Here is a 23,059-nt window from a genome sequence, read left to right as displayed (position 1 = left end):
GGCAAACACAGTAAATCCAAGAATTATAATAGAATCAATGAAAAATGGACAAACAGCCAATGTGCAAAAGACAACAAACTGCGCAAATTCAAAAGAAAAGAATAATAAACAAACAAACAATAAATATCGAGAACATGAGATGAGTCCTTGAAAGTGAGTCCATAGGTTGTGGGACCAGTTCAGTCATGAGGCGAGTGAAATAATCCTCTTTGGTTCAAGAGCCTGATGGTTAAGGGATAATAACTGTTCCTGAACCTGGTGAGTAGGTCCTGAGGCTCCTGTACCACCTTCCTAATGGTGGTAGCGAGAAGAAAACATGGCCTGGATGGTGGGAGTCCTTGATGAAGGCCCCGTTCAATGGCACATTCATAGTCTAGAAGTTACTAAATGTTTCCCAGTGTTATGAATGCAGAGTTTATCAACCTTTACCATTGCAGACTCCAAGCTATTAAGGCTTAGGATAATTATTTGTAATTATTGTAATTACAGTACAATAAATACAATCTTTACAACTCTATTATCTAAATGTGCTATAGTTCTGTCATTAGGGGTCAGTATTGTTCCAGTTAAATCACTCTGGAACCAGGCCATGTAGGATATTGATAACAGTAAAGAGTCAACACCTCTGCTGTCAGAGTGGCCAGTTTGTCTAAGCCAACCAGATTTCCATATTTTACAGCAATTGTACTTATTCAGCTTCAAATGTCCATAAATATTAATAAAACATTTCTGCAGTTTTCTCAGTTAAATGGTGACTTTTTATTGTTTTATACTAAATAGTTTCCAGTACTATTGCTAACCTTTTCTTACATATTTTTGAATTGTGCTATGCTTGAAAAACAATAACAAATGCTCTGAAGAGACCTGAGCAAAACTAAATATAAAAGTAATTCGAACTGCTAAATTTAAATTGTAAAGCAGAAAACAATAGATATTGAAATCTTGAAATTAAAAATACTAAAAAACAACAAACCATCAGTAGGTCTGCAAACAGCTGCAGAGAGAGAACTATTTAACATTTTCAGTCAATGATCTTTCATCAAACCTTATTGTACATGGGCTGTTAAATGCTGCGTTTATTTTGAATCCCCACTGGCATCTTTGAACGAGTGTAGTTTTGCTGTTGCTCAAGGTTCCTCTACTAGGTGTTTAAGTTTTAACATAAATTGTTACTCTGACCTTCACGAATTGTAGTTCAAGTGTGATTTCTCTCCAAAATTTGTATGACTCGTTACCAGTTGTAACACACTGGGAGCAAGCCACCTCAACATTGGTTAACTGATTCTGCTGGTGGTACTTACAACAGCGACTCTCTGAATGAGGTATGTTCATTAATACTTTGAAAAACTTAACTGAGTTATAAACACGTGCTTTTGCTTTTACAGTATTGTGAATATATGCCCCAGTATACAAAGTGCAGACAATGGCTGGAGAAGAATTGCCCAGAGGAATTTGCAAAACTCAATATAGGTAAAAAAAAGAGAGAAGCAAGCATTTCTTGTAGTATTTTTAAACGTAGATATTCTGTGCTTCTGTCTGTTGATATCAGCTGTTCGATTTTTTGTAGCTTAACACCAGTTTTATGGTAAATGGTGCATATGCTATGTACTCTATCTGTTCAGAAAATATTAATGCGTTTGTGATTTTTTTCCATAATGCTACATTCACCTTATTACCAGTCACAGTAGATATCACTACAACAAAATTGTCGTGAAGGACAAGCTTGTCCATTGGGCTTCCCTCTGATCAAAGAACTCAGCTTCAAGGTGTACAATATTATATGTGTTTATTCCTTCTACCAAGGTGCATGACGATACTCTTCCTCACACTGTATTTCATCTGCTACTTCTTTGCCCCATCTCCTAGTCTGTCAAAGTCCTTCTATAGACTCCCTGTTTCATCAATGTTATCTGCCCCTCCACTTATCATCTGCAAACTTGGCCACAAAGCCATCAATTCTGTCAAAGCATGCAAGGAAGCATTCTTAACCCTGACCCCTGCAGATCAACATTAGTCACTGGCAGCCAATCAGAAAAGGTTGTCTTTATTCCCACAAACAGTCCTTTTATTTCCACTCTTTGTCTCCTGCCAGTCAGCCAATTTCTATCCATATTAGTATCTTTTCTGTAATACCATGGTTCTTATTTTGTTTAGCAGCCTCATTGGCAGGACCTTGTCAAAGGCCTGCAAATCCAAGTAAACAACATTCACTGGCTCTCTTTTGTCTATCCTGCCAATTATTTCCTCAAATAATTCCAACAGATATGTCAGGCAAGATATTCCCTGAAGAAAACCATACTGTCTTTGGCCTTTTTTAATCATATGCCTCCAAGTACCGTGAAACCTCATAATTAATAGTAGGCTCATTACCAACTACTGAAGTACAGCTAACTGGCCTATAATTTCCTGTCTTTTACCTCCTTCCATTCTTAAAGAGTCTAGTGAAATTTCAATTTTCAGTCCTCCAAAACCATTCCAGGATCTAGTGATTCTTAAAAGACCACTACTGATGCCTCTAGCAACCTGTTTTCAAAACCTTGGAATGTAGTCCATCCAGTCGAGGTGACTTGTCTACCTTCAGATCTTTCAGGTTCCAAAATACCATCATAGTAATAGCAACTCCACTCACTTTTGCCCTTGACACTTGAGTTTCAGGCACACTGTTGGTATCTTCTACAGTGAAAAATTGTGCAAAGTACAATTAGTTTCAACCACTGTTTCCTTGTTCCTGCATTGTTAACTCTCCAACATCATTTTCCAGCACTCTAAAAACATCTTTTGTCTCTCTTTTACTCTTTATACGTATATCTGCAAAAATACTTCCGGTATTCTCTTTTATTTTATAAGCTAGCTTACCTTGATATCTTATGTTTTATCTCCTTTTTGTTTTTAGTTGCCTTCTGTTTGTTTTTAAAAGCTTCCCAATCCTCTAGTTCATCACTGTATTTTGCGACATTATATGTCCTCTCTTTTGCTTTATGCTGTAGTTGTGCTCCCTGTCAGCAACAGTTGCGTCATCCTCTGTTTAGAATACTTCTTTAGGATGAATATATCATGTACCTTCTGAATTTCTCCGAAAAACTCCAGCCAATGCTAATCTGCCATCATCACTGCTAATGTCCCCTTCCAATCAACTTTAGCCAGCTCCTCTCTCATGCCCTGTAGTTCCCTTTACTCCACTGTAATCCTGATTTTATCAAATTTTAACTTTTCCCCCTCAAACTGCAGGGTGAATTCTATCATATTAAGATCACTGCCTCCTAAGGGTTCCTTTACCTTAAACTCTGGTTTGAACCAGACAAAACAGCTTTGAAATTGTTTGAGCCATCTGTATCTGGTTCTACCTAGCCAAATTTGGTTCTATCCAAGTGAAACCGATAGGCATACTAGCTGGAAGGGAATAGTTGAAGCCAGGTGAGGCAGAAGTGGAGGGGAATGAAGTGAGAAACTGGGAGGTGATAGCTGGAAAAGATAAAGGGCAGAATAAAAAGAATTCTGCTTGGAGAATCGTGAAGAGATTATTTTGTTACTGACGAAACAAAGACTTTTTTGAACTCATTGTTATTAATTGAATGGAATGACAGAAATAATATTGTGCAATTCTCCAAAATGTCAGCTAATTGATATTTTAATCATTCTGTTTCCTTTTTCTCCAATGTGATCATTATTGATTCTAAAAATAGACACAATAAAAATATAGGATGTTCATCACAAATTAACAATCATAAATTTAGAAATGGATCACATCAAATCAATTCACCACATTGTATAACGTATTTTCTATTTTCTCTTACTTGAACTTTCATCAGTGGTGTTGCAAACAATTTATTAACAGTGTACATATAAACTAAGGGGGATGTGGGAATTAACTATCTTTGTTTGCCAAACAGACTGGTTGTTAAATCAACCACTGAAGGACCCATCAGAGCTTTCACATCAGACAACCCTTTTCCCTCACTTTGCAGAAATGAGAATAACTTGCCTTTAAAGTCTTTGCTCTCTGCTACCTGCTCCCCTTCTCTAAAAATATGGACTGCCCATGGCCTGCCTCTCCAGCCTAGCAGGCAGTGTGACTTCAGTTGCATCACAGCTAGTGTGGACTAACTTGACATCCTTACTAGCTGATTGGTCAAAACACCATTCAATCAGCGTAACTTTCCCCAAAACGTTTACAGAACTCAGCACTCTGAATAACAGATCATTGGGAATTCAGACATCCACCCCGCTCAAAGCATTATTTGTGGATAATCTCTTTGAATCGCACCAAACCTTAATCCCTGTGGCGTATAATAAAGTACCTTCGTCCCATTCCCCATCACTAGTTTAAAACACAGGCTTAAACACACAAACCGCTTAATCGACTCTAAAACAGCAGTCACACAGCATTTGAGAAATCTCCGGATGAAGCTGCCACAAACCTCACCGGGCTTGTAAGCAAACTTGGCTCGTTAGCCTGCTCTGTTAACAGCCACAGGACTCAGTGGTGAGAAGGCCACCCTTCATAAAATTGAACATCAAGGGTTGGTATGATTTGGGATTCAAACAAATGGGAATGTGGTGATGTTCCAATTAAAGAAACCTTAATTTGAGTGAATGCTGTGTAAATACTGGCCATACACAATTGTCGGCAAGAAATAACAGAACGTACACTGCATAAAATTATAAAGTATATATATTTACAAATTTTAGCTTTATCAAACAGTTAGTAGGAAAGAGAAAAGAAAAAGAAATAAAAAGGCCCATTACAGTTAAACCAGTCCAAATGTGCACATAAAGTTAGAGCTCTTTGTGGAGTTGGCGTTTACGCCACACTCCGGACTTCGCTCGAAATCCATCTCATACAAATGGGCTCTCCCTCCAGAGTTTTGGATCTTTCTCCTGTCCTCCCTGCAAGTGCCACCAAAAAATAACGACCCTGAACCAGATTAATCTCTCTTCTCCCCCACCCCTTCCTGTTCTCTAGAACTTTCTCCTGACTCTACCATCCTGATTGGCTGACACATACATTCCTAAGTTGGGCAGCAAGGCTTCTTATGTCTAGCCAAAACCAAAACTTTCTACCAGCAGGACACAGTGTAAACTGCTATCTACAGCATAGCATTAGAAATCTTAGCCAGGGCATTACAGAAGTTTGCAGGTGATATAATGATAATGTGGAGAAGCAAATGGTTCTGTCAATCAACCTTCCAACGTTAATTTGGTTAAAATGATGAATAATTTTCTTTTTTTAGCTGAAGTGTAAGAGATGAGTGGGACCCAAGACTCCTGCACTTCCTGCCCAATGGTAGTAGTGAGAAGAGAAGGAGGCAGGTCAAACACAGGCAGGCAGCACTGAACACTTGTTCATTTTTCACCCTGGTCCTCAACAATTTTAATCTTGCTCGATGCTTTAATTGGCACGAAGTAATGGAGCTGACCATGTGCTATTGGATCTCAGTGCAGCTCACACCACCAGCTTGGCCGCCCTGGCTGGACCTGCACTCTCAAGAGTCTAGTTTCCTGAATCCCTCAGGAGATTGAAAAAGTGCCAGACTGTTTAATCAGTTCAAAAGTATGTCCGTAAAAGGGGAATTACATGCTGCTGACTGTGGTGATAGCAGTTCAGAAGTATACTAGAGTATCTAGTATTTTGTGAGCTGTCTGCAACAAATCACCATTAGCCACGGGTGCCATCTTGTGCAGAAAGGGATCTGGAAAGAATAAGTAGGAAGGGCTTTACCTCCTTATAGGAAATCAGATAACATAGGTTAAAACTAAAAGCTTCAGGGTAAGAGTCCGCAAGTTGCTGTTTGAAAGGGTGGTAGAACCAGAATCCCCCAACGCATTTTTAAAAACTAGTTGGGTATGACTGGAAAAATATTAACTATATACTGTCTGAACCTAATGACTTTGAATAATACAGAATTTGTAAGAGTGTGTTTGTGAATTTCTAGTTCAATATTAACTCTTTCAATCATTCTTCTTCCACTTTACATTGATGTAAAGACTAATTAAGTAATTCAATAGTTTTATTTAAAAAACAGTCTTGATCAACCAGCCTATGTCAACCTAGTACAGGTGTCCCCCGTTTTTTGAACGTTTGCTTTACGTCAACTCGCTGTTATGAAAGACCTACATTTCAAAGTGGGAAACTTTGTCACATGGTGCGAGCAGAATCATCTGCAGCTTAATGTGAAAAAGACTAAGGAGCTGGTGGTGGACCTGAGGAGGGCTAAGGCACCGGTGACCCCTGTTTCCATCCAAGGGGTCAGTGTGGACATGGTGGAGGATTACAAATACCTGGGGATACGAGTGGACAATAAACTGGACTGGTCAAAGAACACTGAGGCTGTCTACAAGAAGGGTCAGAGCCGTCTCCATTTCCTGAGGAGACTGAGGTCCTTTAACATCTGTCGGACAACGCTGAGGATGTTCTACGAGTCTGTGGTGGCCTGTGCTATCATGTTTGCTGTTGTGTGCTGGGACAGCAGGCTGAGGGTAGCAGACACCAACAGAATCAACAAACTCATTCTTAAGGCCAGTGATGTTGTTGGGGTGGAACTGGACTCTCTGACGGTGGTGTCTGAAAAGAGGATACTGTCCAAGTTGCATGCCATCTTGGGCAATGACTCCCATCCACTCCATAATGTACTGGTTAGGCACAGAGACTCATTCCACCAAGATGTAACACTGAACGTCATAGGAAGTCATTCCTACCTGTGACCATCAAACTTTACAACTCCTCCCTTGGACTGTCAGACACCCTGAGCCAATAGGCGGGTCCTGGACTTATTTTTTCCACTTGGCATGATTAACATTATTATTTATGGTTTTATATTGCAATATTTCTTCACTATTCTTTGTGGTGTGACTGTAACGAAACCCAATTTCCCTCAGGATCAATAAAGTATGTCTGTCTGTCTGTGTTAGTTACCTGTTTTCACTAACAGAAGGTGTTTTCACTGTTACAAAAAAAGGCAGCGCACGAAAAAGGCAGCATGTGAAAAAAGGCAGAGCGTGCCAAGCAGACTAGCTCCTTCCCCGAACTGAATTCTAGCCGGCATTGCTTAAACACGTGCCTGTGAGCATCTGTGCTTTATGTCGATTTATTTTGTGCATCCGTTAGCAAGTTGGCAAGTTGAGTCCTAAGGTATTGGAAAAGCTTAAAAGAGTGCATAAGGGTGTTATACTAGACGTAATAAAGCGTTTGGATCGTGGTGAATTAAGTAAGGATATAGTGAGTTTGGATAAGGGTTTGTGGAAGTTGACGAAGATGATGTTGAAGAGATTTTGGCATCCCATGACCAAGAACTGACAGATGAAGAGGAAATGATAACGAAGCCGAACGCAGTAGCTAACGGCCCAAAAGTGAAGTCGTCCAGGAACTGAACGTGAAGCAATTGCGTGAGATTTTCGCTATGATTGACAACGCTGCAATGATTGCAGAAAAGTATGACTTTAATTTTGAAAGGGTACGTAGGTTTAGGGCAGGTTTGCAGGATGGTTTGAGTGCTTACAAAGAACTGTATAATGGAAAAATGAGCAAGGCTAAACAGTCAAGCATACTGTCGTTTTTCAAGCCTTCCACATCAGCCATAGCAGACAACAAAACTCAACCTTCAACATTGAGGCAGGCAGACAGAAGAAGGTGACCTGCCTGCCCTGATGGAAACAGACGACAATGAGATGACACCCCAGTGTCCCACCACCCCAGTCTACGACGACTCAGCCTAACGCACCATCATCAGTGTCCTCACCATCTTCCTAATTCCAGTAAGTGAAACTACACTGGGCGTACATTATTTCTAGTTTATATAGGCTGTGTATTTTTATGTGTTATTTGGTAACTTCATAGCTTAAAGGTTACTGAAAAAAGTGCTTCTGCCAGGAGCGCTTGTGCCATGTGTTTTTGCTGAGAGCGCTTGCATGAGATTTCCACTTTGGTAGACAGCAATATTTGTAGAAAAGTATTCATACATTATATATGCTGTGTATTTATCAGATCATTCCTGCTTTTACTATATCTTACTTTTATTTTAGGTTTTATGTGTTATTTGGCATGATTTGGTAGGTTATTTTTTTGTGTCTGTGAACGCTCACAAATTTTTCCCATAAAAATAAATGGTAATTGCTTCTTCAATTTACGACATTCCGGCTTACGAACCATTTCATAGGAACGCTCTACCTTCGAATAGCGGGGAAAGCCTGTATACAGTTTGAAATCTGAACCTTTTATTGTTTAAAAATGATCAGATGTGATTTTTTTCCATTGAGACTTAACTTTGATATTTTACTTTTTTTTAAAACAGATCAGTCCCCACAGCAGGATTCAGGAGGAGGAGAGCCACCATCTGGCGAGGAGGAAGAAAAGAAAAAACAAAGACGAGGTTACTTCACCTATAAATAATTTTTTACAAATACAGTGAAGTCTGGTTAACTGGGACACATCAAGACCAGTACATTTTGGCCCAATTAAGTGGCTGCCCCACTTAGCGGACGTTTCATGGAATTAGTCAAAAATGTATAAAAAAGAGAAACTACCATTTAACTAAGTAACAAATTGGGTATTTAAATGAAATACAGAACAAATTAGAACACTAACAATACCACTACAGTACTATAAAAGTGTAGTTCCTAATAGTTATCAATAGAACAAATCATACAATGTACATTACTGTATTCTTTTGATTAACGAAAAATGAAAAAAACTCCATGCTGGCACTTAGTACAGATAATGGACTACCTTTATACAATGCTTTTGACGATTGCATCCTCCAAACCTTCATTTGCACTAATTTAGCCATCAAAGCCAATTGTTTTTCCAAGGATTTATTTTTAAGAATTTACAATACATTTCTAAGAAACTCTTGAGATTGCTAAGTAAGTAATGAGAATATAGATCATATCAGTGTCACGGAGGTACACAGTTGTAGTGTACATCCCGAATTTAAATGCAACTTCTGATGTTAGAATGTAATTGTCCATGCAAAAAAAAACTCAGTCTTATAAATACCCCTCTTTCTGCTGACTAACTGCAAAACACATTCTATCCATTTAAATTAAGCTCCTCTTGAACTTTTTTTTTACCCATCTGTACTCTAAATTTCTGGGAAGAAATGAGTCATTTGTGTAACTTTGAATAGCTTCAGTTTAAACATAGATGTATTAGTACTAAACTGCATACACATCTATCATACAATTGTGTTAAGGTCAGCTATAGCTTATTTTTGTTTTGCTGGTAATTTGGCTTTATTAATGCCATTGTTTAACCCGTGATAACCTGCACCTTCTCTGCAAAGCACCAATCGCAAGAGAAGAATGACTGGAATGTTTTAGGCTGGCATGCATTTCCATTTGTCACTTTTCAAAGCAAATTTTGTCTCATATAATCTGATGCTGTTGCAAGTGAGCTTGGTTGTCAGAATGCAGCTGCCTTTCAGAATATTGCCAAATCAGAGTTCTGTGTTTCTGCATCTCAATTTATAATTTTCTCCTGAAGATGAAGTTGTTGACCATTTGCTGAATAGACAATCTCCAATGCATGGACCAAATCGCAGTTATTGTATGTGAGCCCAAGAGTGAACGTTGGCAATTCAAATGTAAAGAAGGGTTAGATCCAGCCTGTTCCTTTCCTCACTTGTCATCGGCATTTAAGTAGTTCCATAGATTCACTGGATCATAACCAGAAGTTTAAGGTTACTGGCACAAAGGAGAATTGGATCACCACATTTAACTTTCTTAAGTTGTGATTAGGAAAAATTACTACAGATACTGAAGTCTTCAATAGCTTTCTTGATCTTGCAAAGCCCATCTGTTTTAATAAGTCTTGCAAGCAATCTCTACATCATTTGTTCTACCTTAAGAAATTATATTTAAACAAGACCAGCAGATGTGTAGAAATCCTTGTAACCATTTTGTGATTTTGTTTTTAGGAATACACAGAGTCTTTCTATAAGATTGTAATAATTCTTGATATGTTGACATCTTCAAAGGAAATCTTGTACAATCTTTCCATCCGTTTTCTTTGTAAAATGTGGTTTTAAATATTTACTGTGATAAAGATTGCTGATATATCATTTTCTTCCTCCATATATAAGGCTTACTTTAAAATATTTAGCAGAGACATGATTTGCACTTTTTAAGTGATAAATAACTTAATGTATCAATCAAAGGCACTGCGCAAAGCTATATTTGATCCAACCCTAAGTAAGTTTGGACTTCCTATGTCCATAAATAAAACAAACTTAGCACACGGGAAATGGAACACGCGTTCTAAATTAATGTTTCCTATTCATTTTTAAGGTGGCAGAGGTATAATTAAACAAAAAAAGAAGACAGCACCCCAGAAGGTTACAATAGCAAAAATTCCAAGAGCAAAAAAGAAATATGTAACAAGAGTCTGTGGCCTTGCAACTTTCGGCAAGTATTTAATTTTATTTATGTTACTGTCATTTTAATATTCCCCTGTATATAAAGTGAATAAAATATGAATTGGTATTTTCTGTACATTGCCCCAATCTATTTTCAGTGTTGCCTCCTGTCAAAATAATTTTGAAATGTCATGGCAGTTGAACAAAAAATATCATATAATAAATTATATACGAGAAAAAGCTCATGGATTAATTTTCATTCTCGCTATTATCCTATTCCAATCTATATTCAGTAAAATTGTCTCTTCAAAATGAAAGAATTTCATGGCAGTTGAGCAAATAGTTTGACAGAGAAAAAAAACTCTTGGTTAACTTTTATTCTTGTTATTATCCCAGACAACATTATCCTAAACTTGGAATCTTGTTATTTCAACCCAAAATCTTAATTGAAATAATTGTTAATGGTTACTTGCATATAAGCAGAGATTGAACTTAAAGAAGCCCAGCGATTCTTTGCTCAGAAGTTCTCCTGTGGAGCATCAGTTACAGGAGAAGATGAAATCACAATTCAGGGTGATGTTACAGATGATATCCTGGATGTTATTCAAGAGAAATGGCCAGAGGTAAGATTAATGTTACTTGGATTCAGAAAAACTTCAACTATTTCTGGGCTTGTGATTGTCAAGATGTCTGAGAGTGAAGCTGATTAATACTCTGCGTGTTGTCCTCAGAAGGAAGCTGTTTGGTTGTTGTGGGTGTTCAAAGATTGCGATTTGTGTGCATTACAGTACAGTAGAATTTCTCAGCATGAGTCTTTCAGTATGTAATGAGGAAAACTCTTCCGGATGTCTCTCAAGTTAGTATTTGGAACATGTGATAAGTTAAAATTCTAGCTAATTGGATTTGGTCATTACACGCACCCCTCATACAAACTCTTCTCCCTCCTGCCGTCTGGGAAAAGGCACCAAAGTATTCAGGCTTTCATGACCAGACTGTGGAACAGTTTCTTCCCCCAAGCTATCAGACTCCTCAATACCCAGAGCCTGGACTGACACCTTACTGCCCTGTTGTCCTGTTTATTATTTATTGTAATGCCTGCCCTGTATTGTGCACTTTATGCAGTCCTGGGTAGGTAGTCTAGGGTTTGTTTTTTACGTAGCTCAGTCTAGTTTTTGTACTGTGTCTTGTAATATCATGGTCCTGAAAAACGTTGTCTCATTTTTACTATGCACTGTACATAGCAGTTATGGTCGAAATGACAATAGATGTGACTTGGCTACAAGTTAGAGTGAAAACATATCTTTAAAATTCAGGTTTTAACAGTGGTGGTGGAAGCACAGAAATTATTTGGATAATGTTGAGTACATTAATTATTTGCAGATGCATTTTTTTAGTATAAATTGTTTAATGTGCTTCTTTTAAATGCAAAGCTTGAAAATGCTTTTTGGTTGTTTTGAGAATTTGTTCTTCCCAGAGTAAGTAACTCTGGAAAAGGTCTTGGTTGGAGTTTCCTTGATTTAATCAGCTTTTTGAATGTGGAAGACAGGCATCAGGTGAAGTACAGTGGGCTGTAGTGTAGACAGTGAACTGCTAAAGGCAAGACCCTTAATAGTGTTGCTCAGTAGAGAGATCTTGGCGTCCAAGTTCATAGCTTCTTGAAAGTGGCTATTCACTTTGATACGGTGAAGACTTATGGAATGCTTGCTTTTATTAGTTGAGGCATTGAGTTCAAAAGTCAAGGCTATCTTACAACTTTTTAGAACACTGGTTCAGCAATATCTGGACTATTGTGTACAGTTCTGGTTGTCCCACTAAAGGAATGGAAGGATGGCTTTGGCTTTGAGACAGTGCAAAAGAGTCTCATGATGGCAGTGAGTAAGTCTCGGGCATTTTGCACTGGAGTAGCTGTCAATGGCTTTTGAATTGTTTTTAAATGTTTTTGGTGGTTGAATAATTAAACAAATAAAGTTTTAAATGTCAGAATACAATTACATATAATTTAAATGTTTTCCTGCACTTCTGGCACAACGACTGCAATAGCCCTCTCTAGTTAACAGCTGTTCTAATGAACTCATTGGTAAGTACAGTAGTGGAGCAGGGGGCCGGCTGAACATGTCAGAAATGAGCTAAACGGCAACTGGCTGATTACTGGCAGTTCCCAAATCAATTCCTGTCAAACTGCATGATTTAGCATACAGCTTAACCTCCACTTTATTAAATGTTCATTGGAAAACAATTTATTCAGCAATTTTATGTTTTTTCCTCAAAAGAAACATCTTTTAAGCATTTGTAGATGTCAATCACAATAGATCTTTGTCCTTGATTTTGCTGTTGTAATGGATTGAATTGAATTGACTTTATTTCTTACATCCTTCACATACACGAGGAGTAAAAATCTTTATACTCTAAATGTGCAATTTAGAGTAATTTTTAATAAGTAGTATGTACAACAGGACAGTCAATATAATATAGAAATACAATTGTGTCAGCATGAATTAAGCAGTGTAATGGCCTGGTGGAAGAAGCTGTCCTGGATCCTGTTGGTCCTGGCTTTTAAGTTGCAGTACCGTTTTCCGGATGGTAGTAGCTGGAACAGTTTGAGGTTAGGGTGACTCAGGTCCTCAATGATCCTTCGTGCCCTTTTTACACACCTGTCTTTGTAAATGTCCTGAGTAGTGGGAAGTTCACATCTACAGATGCACTGGGCTGTCCGCACCACTCTCTGCAGAGCCCTGCAATTGAAGGAAGTACAGTTCCCATACCAGGCAGTGATTTAGCCAGTCAGGATGCTCTCAGTCGTGCCCCTGTAGAAAGTTCTGTGGATTCGTGGGCCCATAACAAACTTGTTCAACTGTCTAAGGTGAACGAGACACTGTTATGCCTTTTTCACCACACAACCAGTATGTACGGACCACGTGACATCCTCGGTGTTTATGCCAGGGAACTTAGTGTTCATCCTCTCAACCCCAGATCCATTGATGTCAATGGGGGTTAGCCTGTCTCCATTCCTCCTGTAGTCCACAACCAACTCCTTTGTTTTTGTGACATTGAGTGAGAGGTTGTTTTCTTGACACCACTGTGCCAAGGTGATGTCTTCTGTGTAGGCTGCCTCATTATTATTTGAGATTAGGCCAATCAGTGTAGTGTCATCAGCAAATTTCATTAGCAGATTGGAGCTGTGGGTGACAACACAGTCATGGGTATACAGAGGGTAAAGGAGGAGGTTTGGTACAGAGCCCTGAGGATGAGAGGGGCAGAGGTGAGGGAGCCCACTCTTACCACTTGCTGGCAATCTGACAGGAAGTCCAGGATCCAGCTACACAAGGCAGGGTGAAAGCCAAAGTCTCTGAGCTTCTTGTCGAGCCTGTAGGGAATTATGGTGTTGAATGCTGAACTGTAGTCTAAGAACAGCATTCTCACATAAGTGTCCATCTTCTCCAGATGTGTGAGTTTGGTGTGTAGAATTGTGGCTATTGCATCATCTGTCAATCAATTGTGTTGTTAGGTGAATTGTAGGGGGTCCAGTTTGGGTGGTAGCATGCTGCAGATGTAGTTCTTGACCAGCCTCTCAAAGCATTTACTTATTATTGAGGTGAGTGCGACAGGACATAAGTCGTTCAGACTTGTTACCTTGGTCTTTTTAGGTACCGGAACAATGGTAGATGTTTTAAAGCAGGAGGGCACTCTATACTGGGAGAGGAAAAGATTAAAAATGTCTGTAAACACAGACTGTAAACACATCTGCAATGAAACTACTGAATTTTGTAATTATTGAATCTTTAAACTGACAGCAACTTCAAGATTTCTGCAGTTGTGATCTAACTTAAATTTCTTAAATTTTCTATCAGTGTTGTGATCTCCGTCCACCCACACAAAAATCAAGTGAAATTAATTGATCTGACTAGAACTTCTGCTATAAAATGAATGTGGTTTGCTACAAATTATAGTATAAACTTTGTCCTTAATTCCTGAAGGTCTGATAGCGATTTTAAAACCATTTGGCTACTTGGTCAGATTGATATCACAGTAGCTGAAATCCTGGAACAGATACCTGACAGCAACACTTGGAAAAGGGGTAAACCATTTGACAAAGGTCAACCTGAAATGTGGAGGAACACATTGCAAATAATGTTGTGGTTGCTGCGACTCTGAGAAAGCAACATGTATACTGAGTATTTCTAGCACTTTTGCTAGAAGTGTTAACCATGGAAAGAGGAAGTCAAAGCTAGCTTTGCAAATTAAAAATACTGTAAGCAGAAATGGTCAGAAAGCTGAGCAGCTAAAGATATTGAATAAAATAGAAAAATGCAAGCGTTTGGGATGGCAAACAGGAGCAATTGTATCAAAAAGTTAAAGAATGGTGGTATAGCATGTAAAAACACAAAAGAGCAAGAACAGACAACTGGACCCTTGAATCTGCTCCACTATTCAAATGAATCATGATTGATCTGATTATAGCTTCAATTTAGCATTCCATGGTGATACTTCATACCTTGCATATCGTATCCATTTACCTTTGCCTTAAAAATGTGTACTATTTCCACCACACTTTGAGGTAGAGAATTCCATAAATTGACATTTTTTAAAAATCACTTGTCTAATTTGTAGCCCCTTATTTTAAACAAAGTGGGTGTGGGATAATCTTCCAGCTTACTAATATCCTTCTGTAAATAAGGAGAGCATTGCTGCATGCATACATTATTGTGGTCTTATTGATGCTCTGTGTAATTGAAGCATAAACTCGGTTATATTCAATTTCCACCAGCAAAAAAGAGATAAACATTTTGTTAGTTTTCTATTTATCTGCATAATTGCCTTTTGAAAGTCATGCACTATGATACCTAGATACTTTTACATCTCAGAACTCTGCAATCTCTTACCATTTAGGTAGGATCACTGATTTATTTTTCCTAACAAAGTGGATAATTTCAATTTTCCCACATCGATCATTTAGCATATTTGCCCTCTTACTTAATCCCTTTGTTGCCATCACATTTTCTCTTCTCAACCAGATATCAGTGTTAGTCAAAAATTCATTTCTGTGAAATTGGACTATAAGGTTTTATTATAACTGTTCTCACACCAGCACAGAAGCATTATAGCATCAGTGGTTGTAAGGTTTGGTAATCTGCTGTTTTGGCTCCTTGTTTTTTTAATCCTTTCTGCTAAAATAGCTACAAAACTTTATCACTTGCCCATAGGTGGAGATTAAAAAAAACTTAGTGAGCAGAATATTTCCTTCCCTTTTTTATTTTCCCATGCTGCAAAATTCAGCACATTCCAGTAAGTGACTTGTTCAATCCGCTATTTTAAACCTTGTCAATTTTCTTGTTTCTGAATGTTGATTATTCTTGCAGGTGGATGATGACTCCATTGAAGATCTTGGAGAAGTGAAGAAGTGACCTGCACTTATATTGCTCACTTCACCTGGCGGAATAAATTTTGGCCAACAGTGAAAAGGCTTTTTATTACGGATATCCTCTCTAGTCAAACGCCCTCAATGGATTTGAGGCTATTTTCTTGTACTTTGGTTGCCAAAGCTCCTGTGAAAATTCTGGATTATGTTTTTAAAAAAACATTGTGTGCACTAAGATCCTTAGTTTAATAAAATATCTGTTTTGATCTCTTGTGGATCATTGTATTTCAACATTGTTAGTTTAACACATTGTGGTTCTGTGTCACAAATCAGACAGCACAAGGATGTGAATTTTGTTCATACATGCAAATACAATAAATGAGAATACATTAACCCTTCCAGTAGAATTCTTGTACTATGGGAGCTAGGTAATTGGCTTATAACTGACAGCTGTGCATGAAAGAGTGGTCGGTGAATTGGAGTTACTTGTGCAAGAGTGATCAAGTTCATTAGCAAATATTGTACCTTTTGAAGAGTGAAGTTTAACCAAAGACCAAGATTGTCACTTTCATTAAATGGCTGCCTGAAGGAATTCCAGCAAAATGGAACGTAGCGGCAGAGAACGCCACACAAGGAATATCAGTAAACAACAGACTCACAAAATATTCTGCTGACTGTAATAAATGTATTGTAGCAGACTAGCACATTGATAAGCATTGTCCTTGCCCATAACTGCCTGTGTATCCTTCCCTGAGCAACACTTCTATAATTCTTGTCTGCTGCATTTGTCAGTGATAGACTGAGTAATTACTCTCTTAAATGGTAGCTATCATCAGTAGCTAACAGAAACTCCAACAGTAGAATTAGCTCTCCCTTTTGGTGAATGCTTCTTCAGTACTAAGTTGTCAGCTGAAGAGAGGGTAGCTCTGGACAGTAACTGGTGAGTGAATCTTCCGGAGTAAGGCCCACTATTCCACCATGTTTAAGGAGGTAAAAGGATTAGTTAAGGTTCGTGGGAGCAAATCAAGAAAAGAAAGGAGGGGGAGATTGCCTTAAACTCAGAACTACATTGAACAGAGTTGATGTCAGGAAGCTTTCCTTCCATTGTCTTATGGTCTTACTAAGGGCGTCAAATGTTACAGGGGGAAGGCAGGAGAATTGCAAGGGATAATAAATTGGCCATGATGGAATGGTAGAGCGGACCTATGGACCGAATGGCCTAATTCTGCCTCTGTGTTTTATGATCTTCATCAATGCTGAACTTATACCAGTGAGGGGGCCCATAACTAATAAATAACCGATGCTACTGAACGAGGAAGCCTGTCATCCAGCTAATGCAGTTGAGGATGAATCTTTCTGTGACAGATACATTAGGAATTGTCAGGACCCTTCTGTGATATCCAGGCAACACTATCTACAATAACACTGTTGTAAATGCTATCTGCAAACTTAGTAACCCACCCCTCCACTTACTCCTCCAAGTCATAAATAAAAATTACAAGGCAAATTTAAATGAGGCATGGTGATGAGAAGGGTCTGAGGTGTGCATGAATAGCTGTGGAAGGTTGGCAGCCAAGTAGAGCCACCACCTCAGCTCTAGAGACCGTGGGTTCAATCCCAACTTCCACCGGATAGAGTGGATGTTCCCAATAGTAGGTGCGATGGCAAAACCAAAGCAATTGCCGCTGCCTGCGACCCTACCGATTTGATATACTTACATGGTGTGCCACCAGCTCCAATGATTACTCCAAAAGTCAAATCCTTTATTAGCAATTAACAAACATAAAATCTTGAAGTGGTCGAACTTAAGTGTGTCCAAGTAAGCTAAGTGCAATTGAATGATATTGAGCAGTCAGCAAAAGATGCACCATCTAGTGGTCCAAAGCTACAAATTACAGCAAACAAAGCACAAATATGTGTCTTATTCCCTTTGCTTTTTCCACACCCTCACTCGTGACTAATTACCATAATAAGCACGCAACATAGAATAAACTGAAGATAGAGAACAGATGCATTGCTCCTGCAGTAGGGGAGTCCAGGACCAGAGGACACAGTCTGAATTGAAGGGTGACCCTTTAGAACAGAGATGTGAATAAACTTCTTTAGCCAGAGAGTAACGAATCAGTGGAATTCATTGCAATGGATGACTGCAGAGGCCAAGTCATTGGGAATATTTAAAGATGGAAAATGGGGTTGAAAGGGAATCTAAATCAGCCATGATCAAATGGTTGAGCAGACTAAATGGCCTAATACTGCTCCTACATCTTATGGTCCTATATGCCCATAAGTACCAAATGCACGATACTTTATTGCAATTAGTCACATTGAACAACCAAATTAGATACTCCTTTCATTCTCCAACAACTCAGGAGGGTTCAAACTAGTGTTACAGGAAGCTGGGAACTGGAGTACCAGGTCAGTAAGTGAAGGATTGGACAGGAAGGTAGACGTCAGTGAAAGTATTGATAGGCAAAATCAAAATAACAGGTATGATGGGTCGGATAATTCGAAATGTGTGTATTTTAATGCTAGGAGTACTATGGGTAAAGGTGATTAACGTAAAGCATGAACTATGAAGTTATGGCTATTACAGAGACTTGGTTGAGAGGGATAGGAATGGGTGATTAATGTATAAAGTTTTCAAAGTTTTTGAAAGAATAAAGAAGGTAAAAGGTTGGGGGTGTGGTAGAGGGAGTTGCGCAAGTAATCAGTAATAATATCGCAGCTGCACTCAGGAAACAATGGAGGGTTCGGACTCAGTCTGTTTGGGTAGAACTCAAGAATAAGAAAGGGTGCAATCAAACTGATTGTTCTACAGAGCCCCCTAATAGCCTCTGGGACAGACATTACAGAACACACGTAAAGAGTTCAAGGAAATGTGTAAAAAGAAGGTGGTGTTGTCATAGGGGTTTTTCAAAGTCCATAATATGAACTGGGATCTTAGTGCAAGAGGTTTAAATGGGGCAGAATTCCTTAAGTGTATCCAAAAGGGTTTTTTTAAAATCAATATGTAGACAGTTGGATGAGAGGAGGGGCTGTACTAGACCTGGCTTTGGATAATGATCCTTGGTCAGATGACTGACCTTTCAGTGGGTGAGCAGTGACCACATCTTAACTTTCAGCGTGGCTATGGATAAGGTTAAGAATGATCCTTGCGGGAGAGTGTTAAATTGGAGTAGGACAAACTACGGGGACATTAGGCAGGAACTAAGGCGAGTAAATTAGGAACACCTTTTTTTCTGGCAAGTCCATATCAGACATGTGGAGGGTATTTAAAGATCAATTGCACAGACTACAGGAAAGGCATGTTCATGTTAGATGGAGGGACAGGGTTGGAAAAATAAGATAAAGGATGTCCAGAGAGATGATTAATTTAGTCAAGAAAAAGGGGAAGTATGTAAAGCATTGGAAGTTAGGATCAATGGAGCACATGAGGATTATAAAGCAGCCAGAAAAAAAACTCAAGAAGGGAATTAGGAAATTATGATAGCCAGGAGGGGCCATGAAAAGTCATTGACAAGTATGGTTAAGGTGAATCACAAGGCATTCTATACATATGATCCAAGATGGCAGCGTGACGCAGCTTGCAGCAGCCACTCCGGAGCTGATTATCTGTTATTTGTGAAGCGGGGTGCCATGCGCAAACATAATTGGTTGAAAATGGATGTGGGAGCACGGCGGAACATCTGGAAATCTCCAGGAAGACCTTTGCTGCTGCTGCTGTGAGGTCCAGGTCTCTGCTGGGAAGAACAGGCCCCCAGTCCTCGGGGTCGCGTTGCCAATGGCCATTGGCGGGGACGTCTTAGTACGGCAGAGGATGGTGCTCGGAGAAGCTGTGCCGGAGGGGATGGTCGGAGGTTCAACAGACTCAGAATCCACTGCGGTCAGGTCACTTTCACTGTGTGCTGCGTCTGCGAGGCTGGGTTCGACGGAGCTTTCATTGTGTGCTGCATCTGTGAGGCTGAGTCGGGCGGTGCTGTGGAAGACCATAGTGGGGGTATTCCCTTCTGCCGCCGGCGTGGGATGACGAGTCATTCGGGACTCTGAGGACTTGTGAAAACTGTGTGATGGTTTCTTTCAAACTTACTGTCTTTTAACATCTTTGGACTATTTTTACCGTGCCCTTGGTCTGTTTTTTATCAATTATGCTATTGTTTGCACTGTTGTAATTATGTGGTTTTGTGCAGGTCTTGTAGCTTTAGTTTTTGGTCTTGTTTCGTCTGGTGGTTTTGGAGCTCCTTTCCGGGAAACACGCTAAGATGATAACGCAATATTAATACCCAGCAGCCTCTCCTGACTCTGGATTGGGGATTGCCAAACGTTATGTGGATTTTCTGGTGTAGTCTGTTTTGTCATATGCTTTTGTGATATCATTCTGGAGGAACGTTTTCTCATTTTTTAACTGCATTGCATTTGTGGTTTCTAAATGACAATAAACTGAATCTGAATACACCAAGAGCAAGACGATACCTAGGGGACCACAAGGATAAAGAAGGGAATATTTGCTTGGATGAGGAGAATGTGAGTGAGCTCCTTAATTTTACTTAAGTATTTACCAAGGAAAAGGACATGAAAGACTAGGTAATCAGTGCTGAGTGCATAAATACGTTAAGGCATTTAGAAGTCAAGTAGGATGAAGCAATGGGTGTCCTAAAGAGTATTAAGTGACTAAGTTCCCAGGACTGATGGGATTTACCCCAGGTTATTGAGAGAGGCAAAAGACAAGATTGCTGGGGCCTTGACCATGATCTAGGCACAGGCTACGTCCCAGAGGATTGGCAAGTGGCTAATCTTGTAGCTTTATTTACGAAGGGAACAAGTGAAAATGCTGGAAACTATAGATTGCTGAATCTTACGTCAGTTGCAGCGAAATTGCTGGAGAAAATGAGCATTTGGAAACCCATGTCCTAATTAAGGAGAGCCAGAATGGCTTTGTGCATGGCAGGTCGTGCCTTACCAACTTGATTTGAGTTTTTTGACAAGGTGACAAGAGAGATTGATGAAAGTAAAGCATGGAATTTAATAAGGCGTTTGACAAACTCCCTCATGGGAGGTTCATCCAGAAGATTAGGATGCATGTGTTTCACAGCTGTTTGTATTCAGAACAGGCTTGCGCATAGGAGACAGAGTAGTGGTTGAAGGGACTTATTCCAGCTGGAGCTCTTAAGTGTTGCTGAGCAGAGAGATCGTAGGATCCAAGTTCATAACTCATTAAAAATGGTTACAGAGGTCAATAGTGTGGTTTAGAAGGCTTAAGGAATGCATGCTTTTATTAGTTGAGGCATTGAGTTCAAAAGTCAAAAGGTTATACCGGAACCTTATAGAACTCCAGTTAGGCCACATCTGGAATATTGCATACAGTTCTGGTCATTTCATTCTCAGAAGGATGTTGAGGCTTGGAAGAGGGTGCAGAAGAGGTTTTACCAGGATGCTTGTTGGTTTAGAGGGCATGTGTTATCATGAGAAGCTGGGTAAACTTAATTTGTTTTCTCTGGAGTGGCAGAGGCTGAGGGGTCTCTCCGCCATTTCACCATGGCTAATCAAGAATCTGTCAACCACTGCTTTAAATATACATAAAGACTTGGCCTCCACAGCTGCCTGTGGCAACAAATTCCGCAGATTCACCACTCTCTGGCTAAAGAAATAACTCCTCATCTCCATTCTAAAAGGACATCCCTCTATTCTGAGGCTGTGTCCTCTCCCATCATATGAAATATCCTCTCCAAAACCACTCTACCATGGCCTTTCACCATTCGATAGGTTTCAATTAGGTCACCCCTCATTCTTCTGAATTCTAGTGAATACAAACTCGGAGCCATTAAATGCTCTTCATATGACAAGCCATTCAATCCTGGAATCATTTTCATGAACTTCTTTTGAACCCTTTCCAGTTTCAGAATGTCCTTTCTAAGATACTGTAAGGGGCCCAAAACTGCTCACAATACTCCAAGTGAGGCCTCACCATTGCTTTGCACATGAATGTGAGGAAGATGGAGGGATATGTGTATCATGTAGAGAGAGAAGGGATTAGATTTTGGTTTTAAAAAATTACTTTTTAGCTAGTTTAGCACAACATTGTGGGCTGGAGGGTCTGATACTATGCAGTACTGTACTATGTTCTAAATGGCACAGCAAGCAGAAATGGTGAGAAATTAGAAGTATTATTTCCTTATCACCCCACCCACCATCAACCATAATATAATTTATTGAGCAGAAATTTAAGAGAATATAAAGGAAGTGTCCTTGTTTCTGAAGAAGGTGTAGTAGTATGCATAAAAATAATCGGATGCAGGAGGAGTCAGAGCTACAGATTATGTTTGAGAGGATTGAAACCGACAGAAAGTTCTTAGATATGTGTCCTGCCAAATCACACCAGAGTGTTCTCAAAGAGCAGAGGAGTACAAAATTATATAAAACCATATCAGAGCACCTAAATCAGGGAGCTGGGATTATGAAGACAACCAGTAATCGTTTTCATGCTAATATTCCAAAATGATTTAGTAAAATATAGTGCCACTTGATTAGATAGCCTTCAGACCAACTGAGGAATCATATTAGAAAATAATTACAATTAAAATCGCAATGCCAGAGTCTGTAGGGTCCAATATACAATTCACTTGGCATGAAGGTTCAGGGACCATCCACTGGGATATACCCCTGATACTGATTAAGGCTTTGCAGTCAGCCCCCTAAGGTGCTGATTGTAAACCAGGATTTACAGTGGAGAGGGACGGGCAGGGTAATAGGGTGATATTGGAGTTGGTGCCCATGGTCCCCTAACAAGGAAAAGTTTTCAAGGTGTAATAAAATGCTTGAACCACTGGAATCTCCCAAGTAAGGCAGAAGATGTGTCTCAGGTTGCCCAACAGCCAACAATCGTGTCAGGCAGTATCCATGAAAAGAAGCAGCTTTGCCCCACTTTACTGTTTCCACCGCTTTTGTAAGAACAGTTTCATGCTTGACTAGACCTTGATTGCACTTCGCTCGGTGTGGGTGTGCCCAGATCACTGAAATGGCATGGAAGTGAGCAGAACCTCACAGTGGGTGGCGCAATAGAATAGTTGTTACAGGAACCTCATTACAGCACCAGCAACCAGAAAAAAAAAGGTTGAGGCATAATTACATTTATTATTTTAAAATCAATCCAACAGTAGAAGCATAGTTGACTTCAAAATTATCCAATCATCCATACCTACCAGGTAATAACATTGTCACCTAGTTTTCATATGCAACTTTATTCTTACATTCATATTCTTGTTGTTTATCCAAACCCAAATACGACCTGGGTTCAACTCCTCAATTCAGTTCAATCGTTCAGAGAAATGTATGTTCTTCACAGACAGAAGAGTGCCCC

The 23,059-nt window shown here is 39.4% G+C and overlaps 1 protein-coding gene across 1 annotated transcript in view; it reads left to right on the top strand.

Moving 5' to 3' along the window:
- denr (density-regulated protein) overlaps positions 1 to 15,971 on the top strand; it is a 32,370-nt gene extending 16,399 nt beyond the window's left edge. The window contains exons 5-9 of the mRNA XM_059988227.1: positions 1,386 to 1,470; positions 8,289 to 8,366; positions 10,282 to 10,398; positions 10,833 to 10,972; positions 15,707 to 15,971. Of these exons, the coding sequence (XP_059844210.1) occupies positions 1,386 to 1,470; positions 8,289 to 8,366; positions 10,282 to 10,398; positions 10,833 to 10,972; positions 15,707 to 15,751 (465 nt within the window). The 3' untranslated portion in view covers positions 15,752 to 15,971. The remainder of the gene's footprint in view (positions 1 to 1,385; positions 1,471 to 8,288; positions 8,367 to 10,281; positions 10,399 to 10,832; positions 10,973 to 15,706) is intronic.
- The last annotated feature ends 7,088 nt before the right edge of the window (positions 15,972 to 23,059 follow it).

This window comes from Hypanus sabinus, chromosome 13 (assembly GCF_030144855.1).
Source record: "Hypanus sabinus isolate sHypSab1 chromosome 13, sHypSab1.hap1, whole genome shotgun sequence".
Taxonomy (NCBI): Eukaryota; Metazoa; Chordata; class Chondrichthyes; order Myliobatiformes; family Dasyatidae; genus Hypanus; species Hypanus sabinus.
Note: the sequence above shows the minus strand (reverse complement) of the source record. Positions and strands in the feature narration are given on the sequence as shown.